This window comes from Lynx canadensis, chromosome B2 (genome assembly GCF_007474595.2).
Source record: "Lynx canadensis isolate LIC74 chromosome B2, mLynCan4.pri.v2, whole genome shotgun sequence".
NCBI lineage: Eukaryota > Metazoa > Chordata > Mammalia > Carnivora > Felidae > Lynx > Lynx canadensis.
The window spans coordinates 114,105,519-114,120,342 of NC_044307.1; the positions used below are offsets into that span (position 1 = coordinate 114,105,519).

General features: G+C 37.5%; 1 protein-coding gene across 9 annotated transcripts in view; it reads left to right on the forward strand.

Annotated features, from left to right (window-relative positions):
• The window catches only part of NCOA7 (nuclear receptor coactivator 7), a 155,313-nt gene extending 140,945 nt beyond the window's left edge, over positions 1-14,368 (forward strand). For all 9 annotated transcript variants that reach the window (XM_030316276.1, XM_030316279.1, XM_030316274.1 and 6 more), the window contains 3 exons: positions 11,299-11,394; positions 11,833-11,906; positions 12,280-14,368. In XM_030316276.1, the coding sequence (XP_030172136.1) occupies positions 11,299-11,394; positions 11,833-11,906; positions 12,280-12,415 (306 nt within the window). In that variant the 3' untranslated portion in view covers positions 12,416-14,368. The remainder of the gene's footprint in view (positions 1-11,298; positions 11,395-11,832; positions 11,907-12,279) is intronic.
• The last annotated feature ends 456 nt before the right edge of the window (positions 14,369-14,824 follow it).

Sequence of the window (14,824 nt, forward strand, 5' to 3'; positions counted from 1 at the left end):
AGTCATATTCTACAGAATTTTTTTTTTCCTGTGCTCACCATACAGTAGGAAGCAATGTTGATATTCCACAGCCTAAAGCCTGAAAAGTTGGAGAACAGTTAAGTCTGGAAAGGGAGATAGTTACAGAAAGCTCTCGTGCCATATCAGAACTCTTTCCAGGAGCTGAGGTAGTACCCACAAACCGTGCCGGCACGGTTGCTGAGACGGAGAGCCATTCAGAGCCAGGGTGTGTTTGACCTGAGGGGCCCGATTGTTATGAAATAGCAAAGAATGCTCTGTACCATTGCTCATTGCCCTTTCACCTGTGCTGTAGTGGGTCTTGGAGGCAGAGGAGAATTCTAGATATTACCCCCATGTACCTTCACTAGTGCTTCTGTCAGTCAGCTTGGGGTATGAGTGGAATGTTTATAGGTTTCTTTCATATACTACCTAGTCAGGCATTTGCTCCACAAAAGGAAGACGTCTCATCTGCTATTTATTCACTTTGGTCTGGTCTGTGTTATATCAAGATGAAATTCCTTTACATTTGTAAGATATAGATGTCATTCTTTTCTCTTTCTGTCATGGAAGCAGGTTTTATTCAACAGTCTTTCATTTATTCATATGTTCAGAAAATGTATGAGTGCCTGTTACATATGGGGCACTATTAAGCCCTGGGGAGCTTGCTGTGAAGCTATATAATTGGCATCATTTTAGGGGAATAGATCTTTGCTATCATAATTTGTCTTGGGAGAAATTAGTGGAGACATGGGAGTACTGAAGGCACTGTCTTTCTCAACTGTGATCTTTTCTGGGACTTTATTGCTGTGTTACTATAGATAAAGAAGTATGGGGAGAAGTTTATTATCATGGTTACTGTTATTATTACTTGATTGATGATACTTTATTTAATCATGATCCAGCTGGGTACAGTCAAGGTAAAAAATTAATAACAAAGGTTGGGTCACCTGGGTGGCTCAGTCCATTAAGTGTCAGACTTTAGCTCAGGTCATGACCTTGTGGTTTGTGGGTTAGAGCCCCATGTAAGGCTCTGTGCTGGTGGTGCAGAGCCTGCTTGGGATTCTCTCTCTCTCTCTCTCTCTCTCTCTCTTTCTCTTTCTCTCTTTCTCTCTTTCTCTCTCTCTCTCTCTGCCTCTCTGTGCCTCTCCCCTGCTTGTGTAATCTCTCTCTCTCTCTCTCTCTCTCTCTCTCTCTCTCAATAAATAAATAAACTTTAAAAAATTTAAAAAGTAATAATAACAAAGTACGTGTAAAATGGAATTACTCAGGGATTCAGTGAAATGTTTGAGATCTTGGATGCTATGTTTTAGATGAGATATGGCTAGATGGCTTTAGACCACACACAAACCCTCACCATAAGTAGATTAGTTCTCGTACTAGTTTACCAAAAGATACCACATTTGTTGGGGAAGGTGTTGGCAACACAGAGCAGGTGTGCAGCACAATTCCATCAAGCTTCCTGTCAGCAGGCATGTAAAGGAGGCCTGTACCTGAAGGCTCCTCTATTCATCAGGAGATGTAGTCTTACTGAATCTCGTACCCTGGAGGCGCTTGTGTTTGAAAACACCTGGATACCAACTCTGCTTTCCACACCCCATTCACCCCCAAGGCAAGAATGTGGCTTTGCTGTGTTTGAGGACATGATAGAACAACACCTGTAAATATGTCTGGGAATGAATTATGGAAAATTCTAATATAAAAGAATTACATATGCAGAATGGTAGCAGTAAGGAGCTCTGCAGAATCCGTCGTCAGTGAAACAGCCATAACTGGTAGAAATTATAAAAACAATAATCACTTAAAGTCTCTGAAAATTGTCCTAAGGGCATACAGCAAGTGAAGAAACATTTATTTAAGAAAATCTAATAAATCACTAGTACTAGTGAGATTCTGTGGCATCTGAAGCACAACCTGCTTCCTTCCCTGCAGCCCTCAGTTCAGACTGATGGAAGCTCCTGTGTGGACAAGAAGATGGGGTTCCCACTTCCCCCAGCTCCCATGCAAGGGCTATGATATACTTTCTAGGGGCAGGTCCCCAGCACTTCTTATAACCTACCCAAGATTGGTGTTTCAGAGGCTAAATTCCAGGCAAGTATGGCTTAGAGGTAGAGGATTCTTTTCTTCTACCCAACCTCTATTCATAGGGGAGATGCTCTACCTTAGGCATAGGAGAAAATAGGAGTATAAAGCCCTTGCCTCAGCTCTTAGAGCAGACATTCCATGCCAGCTGAGGCAAGCCAAGACCAGTGGCTGCTGCTTCACCCACCAGAACCCCTGGCTCCTAGCTCTAGGAGAAAAGGCGGATCATAAGACACAGAGCTCTGCTAACCTCCTCCAATGGACACACCCAAGTTAGAATTGTAGAACAGTTCTCTCTGAAAAAGACCTGAATACTAGCAGAACAGATCTTCTATAACACAGGACAGAAAAAAAAAGAAAAAAAAAAGACAAAAAGAAGCCACATCAAGATGGGTAGAAGGGGCAGAAAAGCAGTCTTGACAGGAACCCACCCCACCCCCCTAGCGACCCACAAGAGGGAGAGAGATCCCAAAACATGCAGCCTCTCTCTGAGAATCTAGGGGTTCAGGTCCCACATTAGACACACTGGTCCATGGGACCTGCACCAGAGAGGCAGACCCCCAAAATAACTGTCTTTGAAAACCTGAGGCTAATTTTCAGGAGAGTACAAGGGCTGTAGGAAAGGGAAATTCCATCATTGAGGGGCCACACACGGACTCATTTGCTTTGAGTCTCAACACAGAGGCAGTAGCTTGAGAAGCACCTGGACCACATGTGAGGAAGATCTGTCGACTAGTTATAGAAAGTATACCAGAGGGGCAGGAGTCTGATGGAGATCTCTCTGTGGATACAGGCACTGGAGGGTGCCATTTTTTTACACTACTTCCTTGCTACCCTAGTGCTGGTGGGTGGTGTTTTTGGTGCTGTCATTTTCCCTTGCTAGTGCTACAGGCTTACCCTGTGTTCCCCTGTAACCCCACCCCACCAGGCTGGCCCAGTGCTCATCCAGCTCAGCCTCTACCCTGCCACACCAGGCACTTAGGCTAGCTCTAGCCCTGTGCTCATCCACCACAGACTCTCCCCAGCCCTGCACTCATCCACTTGTCCACTGTGGCCCTCGTCAGATCCCTTGCACATGGTCACCCCAGCCTGTGCTTATCTGCCACAACCACTGTCCTGCTAGACACAGTGGGCAAACTTGCCCCGGCCTGGCCCCTGTCCATGGCAGAGATCCCCTCAGCCCTTGCCCCACCAGATGTGAAAAGCAGCCTACCTCTGGCCTCCTCCAGACCTGGCGGTACTTACAAAAGCAGGTATGAGGTCAAAAGACAAAAAAGTAAAGATAAGAAACTAAGTAGTGTGTGTGTGTCTGTGTGTGTGTGTGGAGAGAGAGAGAGAGAGAGAGAGAGAGAGAGAGAAAATCAATAAGAAAACACTGACCTTAAATGACACATTAAACCAGATGAACTTTGAATAGATATATACAGAACATCCCATCCAAAACCAGCAGAATACATATTCTACTCATGTGTACATAGAACATTCTCTAGGAAAGATCACATGTTAGGCCACAAAACAAGTCTCAGTAAATTCAGTAATACTAAAATTATATCAAGCATCTTCTCTGTACACAGTGGTATGAAACTAAAAATCAATTACTGAATTACCAATAGGCCATTGAAAAAATGAAAGAAGAAATTTTAAACATACATAGAGAAAAATGAAAACAGAAATACCACATACCAGAATCTACGAGATGCAGCAAAAGCAGTTCTAAAAGAGAAGGTACATGGCAATATAGGCCTGTCTGAAGAAACAAGAAAAATCTCAAGTAATTTAACTTTACACCTAAAGAAACTAGGGGGGGGCGGGGGGGGGGGGGGAAGAACAAGCCCAAAATTAGTAGAAGGAATGAAACAATAAAGATCAGAGAGGAAAAAAATAAAATAAAAATTTTTTTTCATAAGAAATAGAAAAGATCAGTGAAACTAGGAACTGGTTCTTTGCAAAGATAAAACAAATTTGGCAAACTTTTAGCTAGATTCACCAGAAAAAAAGAGGGCCCAAATAAAATCAGAAACAAAAGAGAAGTTAACAACTGATATCACAGAAATATAAAGAATTATAAGAGACTACTATGAACAGTTATATACCAGGAAATTGAACACCCTAGAAGAAATGGACAAGTTCTTGGAAACATACAATCTTCCAAGACTGAATCATGAAGAAATAGAAAATCTAAACAGACTGATTATTAGTAAGGAGATTGAATCAGTAATCAAAAACTTCCCAACAAACAAAAGTCCAGGACCAGATGGCTGCACTGGTAAATTTTATCAGACATTCAAAGCAGATTTAATACGTATTCTTCTCAAACTCTTCCAAAAAATTGAAGAGGATGTAACACTTCCAAACTGAATTATTTTATTTTTATTTTACATTATATTTTATATTTTAGTTCATTTTTTAATATTTTGTATTTTTGTTATTTTATTTTTTATTTTTTTTTGTTATTTTATATTTTTTATTCTTAAATTCTGATTAGTTAACATATAGTACAATGTTGGTTTCAATTCCAAACTCATTTTATGAGGCCAGCATTAGCCTGATATCCAATACCAGACAAAAGAGGAAAAAAAAGAAAATTACAGGCCATTATCATTAATGAACATAGATGTAAAAATCCTCAAAAAAAAAAATGGTAGCAAACCAAATTCAACAATACATTAAAAAACTTATACACCATGATCAAATGGGATTTATTCCAGGAATGCAAGGATGGTTCAATATTTGCAAATCAATCAATGTGATATGCCACATTAACAAAGTGTAAGTTAAAAATCATAATGATCATCTGAATAGGTACAGAAAAAGCATTTGATAAAATTCAACATCCATTTATGATACTCTCAACAAAATAAGTGTAGAGGGAATGTACCTCAACATAATAAAGTCCATATAACAAATCCACAGCTAACATACTCACTGGTGAAAAGCTGAAAGCTTTTCCTCTAAGGTCACAGACAAGGATGCCCACTCTCTCCACTTTTATTGAACATATTATTGGAATTCCTGGCCAGAGCACTTAGACAAGAAAAAGAAATAAAAGGCATCCAAATTGGAAAGGAAGAAGTAAAACAGTCACTATTTGCTGATGATATCATACTTTATATAGAAAACTCTGAAGACTCCACCAAAAACCTGTTAGAACTGCTAATAATTCAGTAAAGTTCCAGGATACAAAATCAATCTACAGAAATCAACGGCATTTCTATGCACTAATAATGAATTATCAGAAAAATTAAGAAAACAGTCCTTTTTACAATTATATCAAAAACAGTAAAATAACTAAGAATAAATTTAACCAAGGAGGTGAAAGACCTGTCCACAGAGAACCATAAGACTCTGGTGAAGGAAATTGAACAAGACACAAATGGAAAATATGAGTTCAAAGAATCAATAGTGTTAAAATGTCCATACTACCCAGAGTTTATACAGATTCAATGCAATCCCTGTCAAAATTCCAGTGGTATTTTTCACAGAACTAGAAAAAATAATTTTAAAAAATTGTATGAAACTACAAAAGATCCCAAATAGCCAAAGCGATCTTGAGGAAGTAGAACAAAACTGGAAGTATTATACTCCCTGACTCAAACTATATTACAAAGCTTTAGTAGTTAAAACAGTATGGCATTAGCATAAAAACAGACACACAGATCAATGCAACATATATCCGCACATATATGGATGATTTATGACAAAGGGGCTTAGAACATACAGCGGAGAAATGACAATGTTTTCCGTAAATGATGCCGGGAAAACTGGACAGCCACATGCAAAAGAATGAAATTGGACCACTGTCTTACATCACGTACAAAAATTAATTCAAAATGGATTAAAGTTTTGGACACAATAACTGAAACCATAAGTTTCATGGAAGAAAACATAGTAGGTAAACTCTGTGACATCTATTTTAGTGATGTTTTTGTGAATCTTAATCCAAAGACCAAGGAAACAAAAGCTAAAGTAAACAAATGGGACATCGAACTGAAAAGCTTCTGCACTGCAAAGGATAGGGAACCTACTAAATGGGAGAAGATATTTGCAAATCACATATCTAACACAGGATTAATATCCAAAATATATAAAGAACCCATACAACTTTACCAAAAAAAATCAAACAATTGGTTAAAAAATAGGTGGAGGATCTGCACAGACATTTTTCTAATGAAGAGTTACAAATGGCCAACAGGCCCATGAAAAGATGTTCCAACATCATTAATTATTAAGCAAATGAAAATCAAAACTACAATGAGATATCATCTCACACTGGTTGGGATGGTTACATCAAAAACACAAGAAATAACAAGTGTTGGTGGGGATGTAGAGAAAAGGGAACCCTCACACACTGTTGGTAAGAATGTAAATTGGTGCAGCCACTATGAAAAACAGTATGGAGATCCTTCAAAATGTTAAGAGTAGAATTACCATGCTATCCAACTATTCCTCTACTGGGTATTTACTCAAAGAAAATAAAAACATTAATTCAAAAAAATATATGCATCCCAGTGTTCATAGCAGCACTATTTACAGTAAGTAGCTAAGATATGGAAACAACCTAAATGTCTATCTATGAATGCATGGATAAAGAAGATGTGGCATATATATACATGAGTGGATATGCATACTGGAATACTACTAAACCATAAAATTGATTGAAATCTTGTCATTTGTGACAACATGGATGGATCCTGAGGGTATTATGTTAAATGAAATAAGTCAGGAAAAAGAAACAGTATGATTTCACTCACGTGGAGTCTAAAACTACAAAAAAATAAATAAAAACAAAAACTTAGACACAACAGATTGATGGTTAAAGGGAAAGGGCAGCAGGTTGTATGCAAAGTGGAAAGAAGGGGTCAAAAGTATGGTTGATGGGTGGTAACTGGATCTATGGAGATGGTCACTTTGTAATGAATACAGATGTCAAATTATAATGTACATCTGAAGCTCACGTAATATTACATTATCAACTTAATCTCAATAAAAAAAAATTTAACTCTTTATGAATATGTAAAAAGAAAGGATGGAGGGTACACAGAGTTTTGAAGCTTTCCCAAAGGAACTGACTTTATTTAGAAGAGTATGGAGAAGTTCAAGCCAAAGGATACTCTAGAAAATGATGAAAACTTTGGTGGTAAACAATTAAGAGGAGGTTGGCATCTGCATGCAGACAACAAGCCAAACTGAAGACCATCTAGTCTACCAGAGAGAACCAGGAAAAGAGACCACTAATGAGGGCCTTCCTGGAGTCAGGGTAAACTTCATAAACTGTTCAAAGAAACCTTTGGGGCAAAGGGGCTCAGTTTTAGTCAAGTTAGACTGTGGAGAAATATACGCCATAAGGCATTGTGGAAAATAGAGCGATCATCAGACAATTGATAAAGTCTGATTTATACTAGCTTAATTCCAGTGAGGTGCAGAAATGTTACTCCCTTATTGCTCAATTAAATTTCTCAATTTTTGTGGTAATTTTGTTATATATACTACACTGATATATATTAAAAACCCAAAAATAGTTATGATTATTACTTCATATAAATTTTTCTACTAAAGAAGCTGAGAGGGGGCGCCTGGGTGGCTCCATCGGTTAGGCGTCCGTCCGACTTTGGCTCAGGTCATTATCTCGCAGTTTGTGAGTTCGAGCCCCACGTTGGGCTCTGTGCCGACAGCTCAGAGCCTGGAGTCTGCTTTGGATTCTGTGTCTCCCCATCTCTCGGCCCTTCCCCGGCTCATGCTCTGTCTCTCAATAATAAATAAATGTTAAAAAAAAAATTTTTTTAAAAGCTGAGAAAAGAAAGGAGAGCAAATATACATTTATAAATTTTGTTATGTTAACCTTTTTTTTTTTTTTTTTTTTTTTTTTTTTTTTACCACTTTTGGTTGTCTTAATTTTTTCCCCAAGGATTCCTTTGTTCCATTATTGCCAAATGTATTACATTTTTAATGGTTCAGACCCAACAATATCATATATACATATTAATACAATTCCTTTCTAAATAAATTAATAGAAAAAAGAAAATAGACATTTTCTTATATAGCCACAATGCTATATACCTAACAAAACAGTAATTCCTTAGTATCATCCAATCTCTGGTCCTTAAGTAGGTTTCCATGATTGCTAAGAAATGTTAGCTAAGAAAAAATATAATTAGAATCCTGAGAAGGTGAGTGGGTAAGGTGGCTTTTCCTATTCATTGATCAGAAAAGGAATAACTTTCTTCTACTTCTGGCCATTGCCCTTCTTGTCCTATTTTAAGCCCATGCTTTTAAAAAAAGATGCCTATCACAGCTATACTTTAGTTCTTTCACTGAAATATCACCAGAAGAAGGGAAGTGGATTTTTGATGTTTTTGTTACTGTTTTGTTTGTTCTTAGCAGCTCTAGGGAAAGGTTTGGTAGTAGGGAGTATGAAGAACATTGGTTAGAAAGAGTTTCTAGACTTCTACCCTGTCTAATTTTTAGTATTTCAAGTTGCCAGGAACTACGTGTAATTGGTAAAGAAGAGATTTCACAATGACTGTAATCCAATTATAATAATTTGAAAAGTTATAAGACATTTTTCAGATAACCCCCATTTATTATTTTTTTTAATTTACTTATTTAACTTCAAGTTACTTCACATACAATGTAGTATTGGTATTAGGAGTAAAACCTAGTGATTCATCACTTACAGAGTGCCCTCCTTAATGGCCATCACCCATTTAGCACATTCCCCCTCCCAGTTCCCCTCCAGCAACCCTCAGTTTTTTCTCTATATTTAAGAGTCTCTTAGGTTGGCGTCCCTCTCTGTTTTTATCTTATTTTTCCTTCCCTTCCTCTATGTTCATCTGTTTTGTTTCTTAAATTTGTTTTAAATTTAATGAGTGAAATCCTATGATATTTGTCTTTCTCTGATTGATTTTACTTAGCATTCTTCACAGAGCTAGAACAAACAATCCTAAAATTTTTATGGAACCAGAAAAGACCCCAAATAGCCAAAGTAATGTTGAAAAAGGAAACCAGACCTGGAGGCATCACAATTCCGTACTTCAAGCTGTATTACAAAGCTGTAATCATCAAGACAATATGGTATTGGCACAAAAACGGACACATAGATCAGTGGAATAGAATAGAGAACCGAAATGGACCCACAAATGTATCGCTGACTAATCTTTGACAAAGCAGGAAAGAGTATCCAATGGCAAAAAAGACAGTTTCTTCAGCAAATGCTGGGAAAATGACAGTAACATGCAGAAGAATGAAACTGGACCACTTCCTTAAACCATACACAAAAATAAGCTCAAAATGGGTGAAAGATCTACGTGTAAGACAGGAAACCATGAAAATACTAGAAGAAAAAATGGGCAGCAACCTCTTTGACCTTGGCTGCAGCAGCTTTTTACTGGGCATGCCTCTGGAGGCAATGGAAATAAAAGCAAAAATGAACTGTTTATCTCCTCAAGATAAAAAGCTTCTGCACAGTGAAGGAAACAATCAACAAAACTAAAAGACAACCAGAGGAATGGGAGAAGATACTTGCAGATGACATATCAGATACAGGGTTAATATCCAAAATCTATAAAGAACTTACCAAACTCAACACCCAAAAAGTAAATAATCCAGTGAGGAAACAGGCAGAAGGCATGAATGGACACTTTTCCAAAGAAGACATCCAGCTGGCTAACAGACACATGAAAAGATGCTAAATATCATTCATCATCAGAGAAATACAGATCAAAACCACAGTGAGATATCACCTCACACCTTTCAGAATGGCTCAAATTAGCAACTCAGGAAACAACAGATATTGGTGAGGATGCAGAGAAAGGGGAGCACTTTGGCACTGTTGGTGGGAATGCAAACTGGTGCAGCCACTTTGGAAAACAGTATGGAGATTCCTCAAAAAACTAAAAGTAGAACTACCCAGCAATTACTCTACTAGGTATTTATCCAAAGGATACAAAAGTGCTGATTTGAAGGGGCACATATGTACCCCAATATTTATAGCAACATTATCAACAATAGCCAAATTACAGAAAGAGCCCAAATCTCCATTGACTAATAAATGGATAAAGAAGATGTGGTCTGTGGGGCCCCTGGGTGGCTCAGTCAGTTAAGCATCGGACTTTGACTCAGGTCATAATCTCACCATTTGTGAGTTCGAGCCTCGCATCAGGCTCTGTGCTCACAGCTTGGAGCCTGGAGTCTGCTTCAGATTCTGTATGTCTCCCTCTCTCTCTGTGCGCCCCCCCCACCCCTGCTCATGCTCTGTCTCTATCAAAAACAAACACTTAAAAATTTTTTAAAAAGATGTGGTATATATATGCAATGGAATATTATTACTTGGCAATCAAAAAAGAATGAAATCTTGCCATTTGCAACAACATGGATGGAACTAGAGTGCATTGTGCTAACACAGCCTCCATTTGAAGCAGTGATTCCCAAGTGGGTTTTGAAGTAGAAGGTATCAGAATCACTTAGGGACATTTTCAAAATATAATGTTCACTCTTGCCAGCTCTCACCCTTGCAAGCACTGCTCAGGATGTGAGGAGGATAGGAAGCTGGGACAGTGGGCCCACATAATCCTGAAAACACTGCTTATTCAAACCCTCAGTAAGGAAAAATGGACAAATTATTGGTTCAAATACATCTAAATCACCCCTAAAGCCCATTGTATTATGGAATTATTTTTTTCTTAAAAGGCATTTCAGCTGAGAGATATTAGATCACTTATGTTAAGGATACAGTTTTAATAAGCATATTGAGAACTAATTTTTATAAATCAAAAGAGAAGACATTTATTATTTCTGGGTAAATATCTGGCCTTGAATCCACTTATAAAACACTTAAGACACATGATTTTGTTCTTTCAACCACTCATTTCAGTGTGCAAGGTGCTTGTTGTTGTTTAATGTTCCCAGTATGTCATCCATATTCACTAAAGGAAATTTGACCCCATAGTAGACTTTGGAAGTCCTTTAAAATTGGAATAATCGTTGGCCTTTGTCAAATAAGTTTCCCTTGAGCCACTTGAGTTTCGATTAGAACTAGGGATATTTTATTTATCTGCTTGTTGGGGGTGAGCTTTTTATTTAAGAACTCAAATTTAGTAATGGTCTTTGCTGAAAGAGGGTTAATGATATCTTAGAGCAGGATTATGTTAAAATATTTCAGAACGCCACTCTTTGGGACGTTTAGGTTTGAAAGTAGATAATGTTTCTGTTTTCTTTTGACAGATTTTTGGAGCATATGCAACTCATCCTTTCAAATTCAGTGACCACTATTACGGCACAGGCGAAACTTTTCTCTACACATTTAGCCCCAATTTCAAGGTATGTAAATGAGAGAAATACCTAAATTCCTAATGTCCCGGTGTCAGGAGTCTGGATGGGGTTGGAGGTGGGGGACTATCATGGGAGCAGCAGCTGTCCCATAACCTCATTTGGACTCGCTCTAGCCTGGGTCAGCTTTTCATGGTTGTAGCACACAAAGTGCTTTTAGGGCCCCTCATTGGGCCTTGGAAACTGCTCTTGTGCATGTTCTGGGACCCAGGGAGGGATAGCAAGTCAGAGCCAACATGTGCTTGAGAGGTCTTTCCTCTCATAACCCCTTTTAAGCTCTCATCCTGGTGTAGGAAAGATCTGCCAATTAGGAACTTCCTCAGCTAGTGGGCAGCTTCCTTCTCTACAGAGGTATTATCCTAATAATTCCCTCTTCACTGATTCTCCAGATTGAAATGTCTGTTCTCTGTCTTGTGTTTCTATCCTAAGGTCTTTAAGTGGAGTGGAGAAAACTCATACTTTATTAATGGAGACATAAGTTCTTTGGAACTTGGTGGTGGAGGGTAAGGTTTTTGTTGTTGTTATTTATTTACCACCTGACCTGTGAGAGTCTGTTTTGACCCAGATAACCAAAACCTTGTGTCGGTGATTTTAGCTAGGCCATGTGCTTAGAGTAATTAGGACAGTGGCCTAACATAGGATGCTAAGAATCAGAGATGAAATGATTTATGTGTCTAAATGATGGACTACTATCACTTGTCTTTTGGGAAAGATGGGTCATTTAAATGAAATAAAGGAAATGTAGACTTTGTTTTACAAGCAGTTTAGGGTTTTGTCTGTCTACAGCATAAAGGAAAGATGAGGCAAGGGAGGGTAGAAGGTATGCCACGTGAGATTGAAATGTTTTCACCTTTGTTGTATTTTTGATCTTTTCAGGGGACGATTTGGTTTATGGCTAGATGCTGATTTATACCATGGACGAAGCAACTCCTGCAGCACTTTCAATAATGATATTCTTTCCAAAAAGGAAGACTTCATAGTTCAAGACCTCGAGGTATGGACATTCGAGTGAAATTCAGACTGCCTTAAAATACCACATTAAAAAGATTGGGTTCCATCAGCCCTCCTAAAGCTGGCTGGAAGACCTAGCCGCAGCCCAGACTGCTTCATCGCACCATAACGCTTTCTTTCTGCCATCATCTCAGAGCATGGTCACATTGCAGAGAGTTTCTGAAAGGTCCATGTGGAGGGCAGACAACAAAGAAAGAATTTTGAAGTCCGGATTGTTGAAAGACTTTATGCTCCCACTTCCTTCAAATCCATGCAGTGAGGAATCAAAATATTTATAGATGTATGAGTTGAATGCTATTTTTATTTTTGGTAACTGTGAAAAAAAAAAGATACTGTGGAAATATATACATGCCTTGTGTATTTATCAACATAATTTTCATTACCAAAATGTACAGCATACTATTGTTTGCCATGGAAAAGCTTAGTTTCACTTAGAAAAATTGGAAGTGCTCAGCACTTAAAGGGAATATATGATTTTTTTAATTGTCTTATTTATTATTTCTAGAATATTGTCTAAAATGTGTTGGCAGTTTTTCTTTTAATGTGTCAAATCTTGAAATAAAGAAATGTATACATTTTGTGCTGTTTTGGCAACAAACCCATTTGATTTATATAGTTTTATATTGAATTTTCTTTTGCCCTGATTGTTTAGGGTGATAGGTCTTAAGCAGCATATTCTGAATTTTTAAAAACTCATTACCAATGTTTATTGATTTGACTATTGTAGGCCATCTTTCCATTTAGCCATTAAAAAGATACATTTTTACTTACTCTGAACATAATTGTTGTAAAGAAGAAGCCATTTCTCACAGTTGTAAATTGATATTTACAGAAATGGATACCTTTCTGAATCTAGACTTAGAACAAACCCTGCTTTGAACAGAAAGTGTTTTGCTTCTTATAATATCATGTGTGTTAATAACAAAAACTTTATTTTCATAGTGTTTTGTGCATAATTTCCCCCAAGTTCTTAAATTAATGAACAGGCCTCTGTTTTCAAAGAGACTGAATGTTTTCATTTCTGCATATTTTATACCAAATGAAAAATGTCAAATTAGCCCAATTGTCTTGGTTTCTAGACTCTTTCATTTGAGAAAAAGCAATGCAAAGAAATGCATTCTTACAAAAATTGGAATAAAAAGTAAAAACTATTTCTAACATCAACCCATTTTCACATCATAAAATATTCTTTGTTAAAAATGCTAATAAAGCCTTGGTAAAAACTAAACAATATTACTGATTGCCAAACTTTTATGAAAGCCAAAGACTGCTAATGGAAAAAATTTCTAAATAATAGCCAAAGCTGAGAAGTGGTCTGTCATAAATTACACCCCCTGTGATCTTTGAAAGGGAACATAAATAACAAGTAGTATTTATATACCTGCATTTAAAAAAAATGAAACCATCTTTAGAATGTAGCCTTAAGCTGGCATAATATTTCCTAATTTAGATTATTCTCTTATTAGAATATTTACAAAAGAGAACAAATGCCAAGTGGCCTCCTGTCAGATCAGCAATTATTTTACCCTACTCACATTCCATGCAAGTTGAAATGAATTCTATTAAATCTTAAATATATAGCCTGGTGTGCTTTCACCCAGGTTCTCTTATTGAGAACTCTTGATTAACAACATATTGACAGTTTAACCTTAATCTGCTCGTTAAATGATGTGTTGGTGTGAGATATCAGGAATGTCTCATGATGATCAAGTTTACCATTTATGCCATTTGCAACCATATGCTATTAATGAACAAAATGGTCATTTTGCATATAGTTCACTCCTACCTAGTTTAGTCCATGATATTATACTTGTGAGAGCATATCCAGATGCTGTGTTCTCTATTTAAAACAGTATTGTCCAATCAGAAATGTGTGGCCCTTCATTTATGGATATTGAGTATATGTAATGCAGTGCTAGCCCAATATTTTCAATAAAGGAATTTATGCATCCAGTGTGATTTTCTTTCCCGAGGATTCATTCAACAGGTATTTATTGGATGCTAGAAGTTTTACTTGTGTGAGAGGATGATGAAATATGCAAGATTAAACAAGGTCCAGTATTCATGTTTTACTGCTGCCTTGGAAAGTCCCTTTTTGTCCCCAGTAGCCACCCTCTTACTTTCTCATCAGCTCATGAAAACCCGTTACAGTTACTAGAGATAACTCTTGGCTCTACCTACCAGTTTCTCTGTTCTTAATCCTTCTAGCTGTTCTTTGAATAGTTCTTTTTAACATCTCTCTTAACCTACTTCCTAATATCAATGAAGGATCTTACCCTCCGATCAATTATTTTTGATCCCAGCTATCCTGTCTCTGCCCCCTAGGTCCTACAGATGAAGATGTCAGTCTTCATTGCTTCTCAATTTCTCAGTTCATGAATCTACATCAAAAGACTAGGGTGCAAGGGGG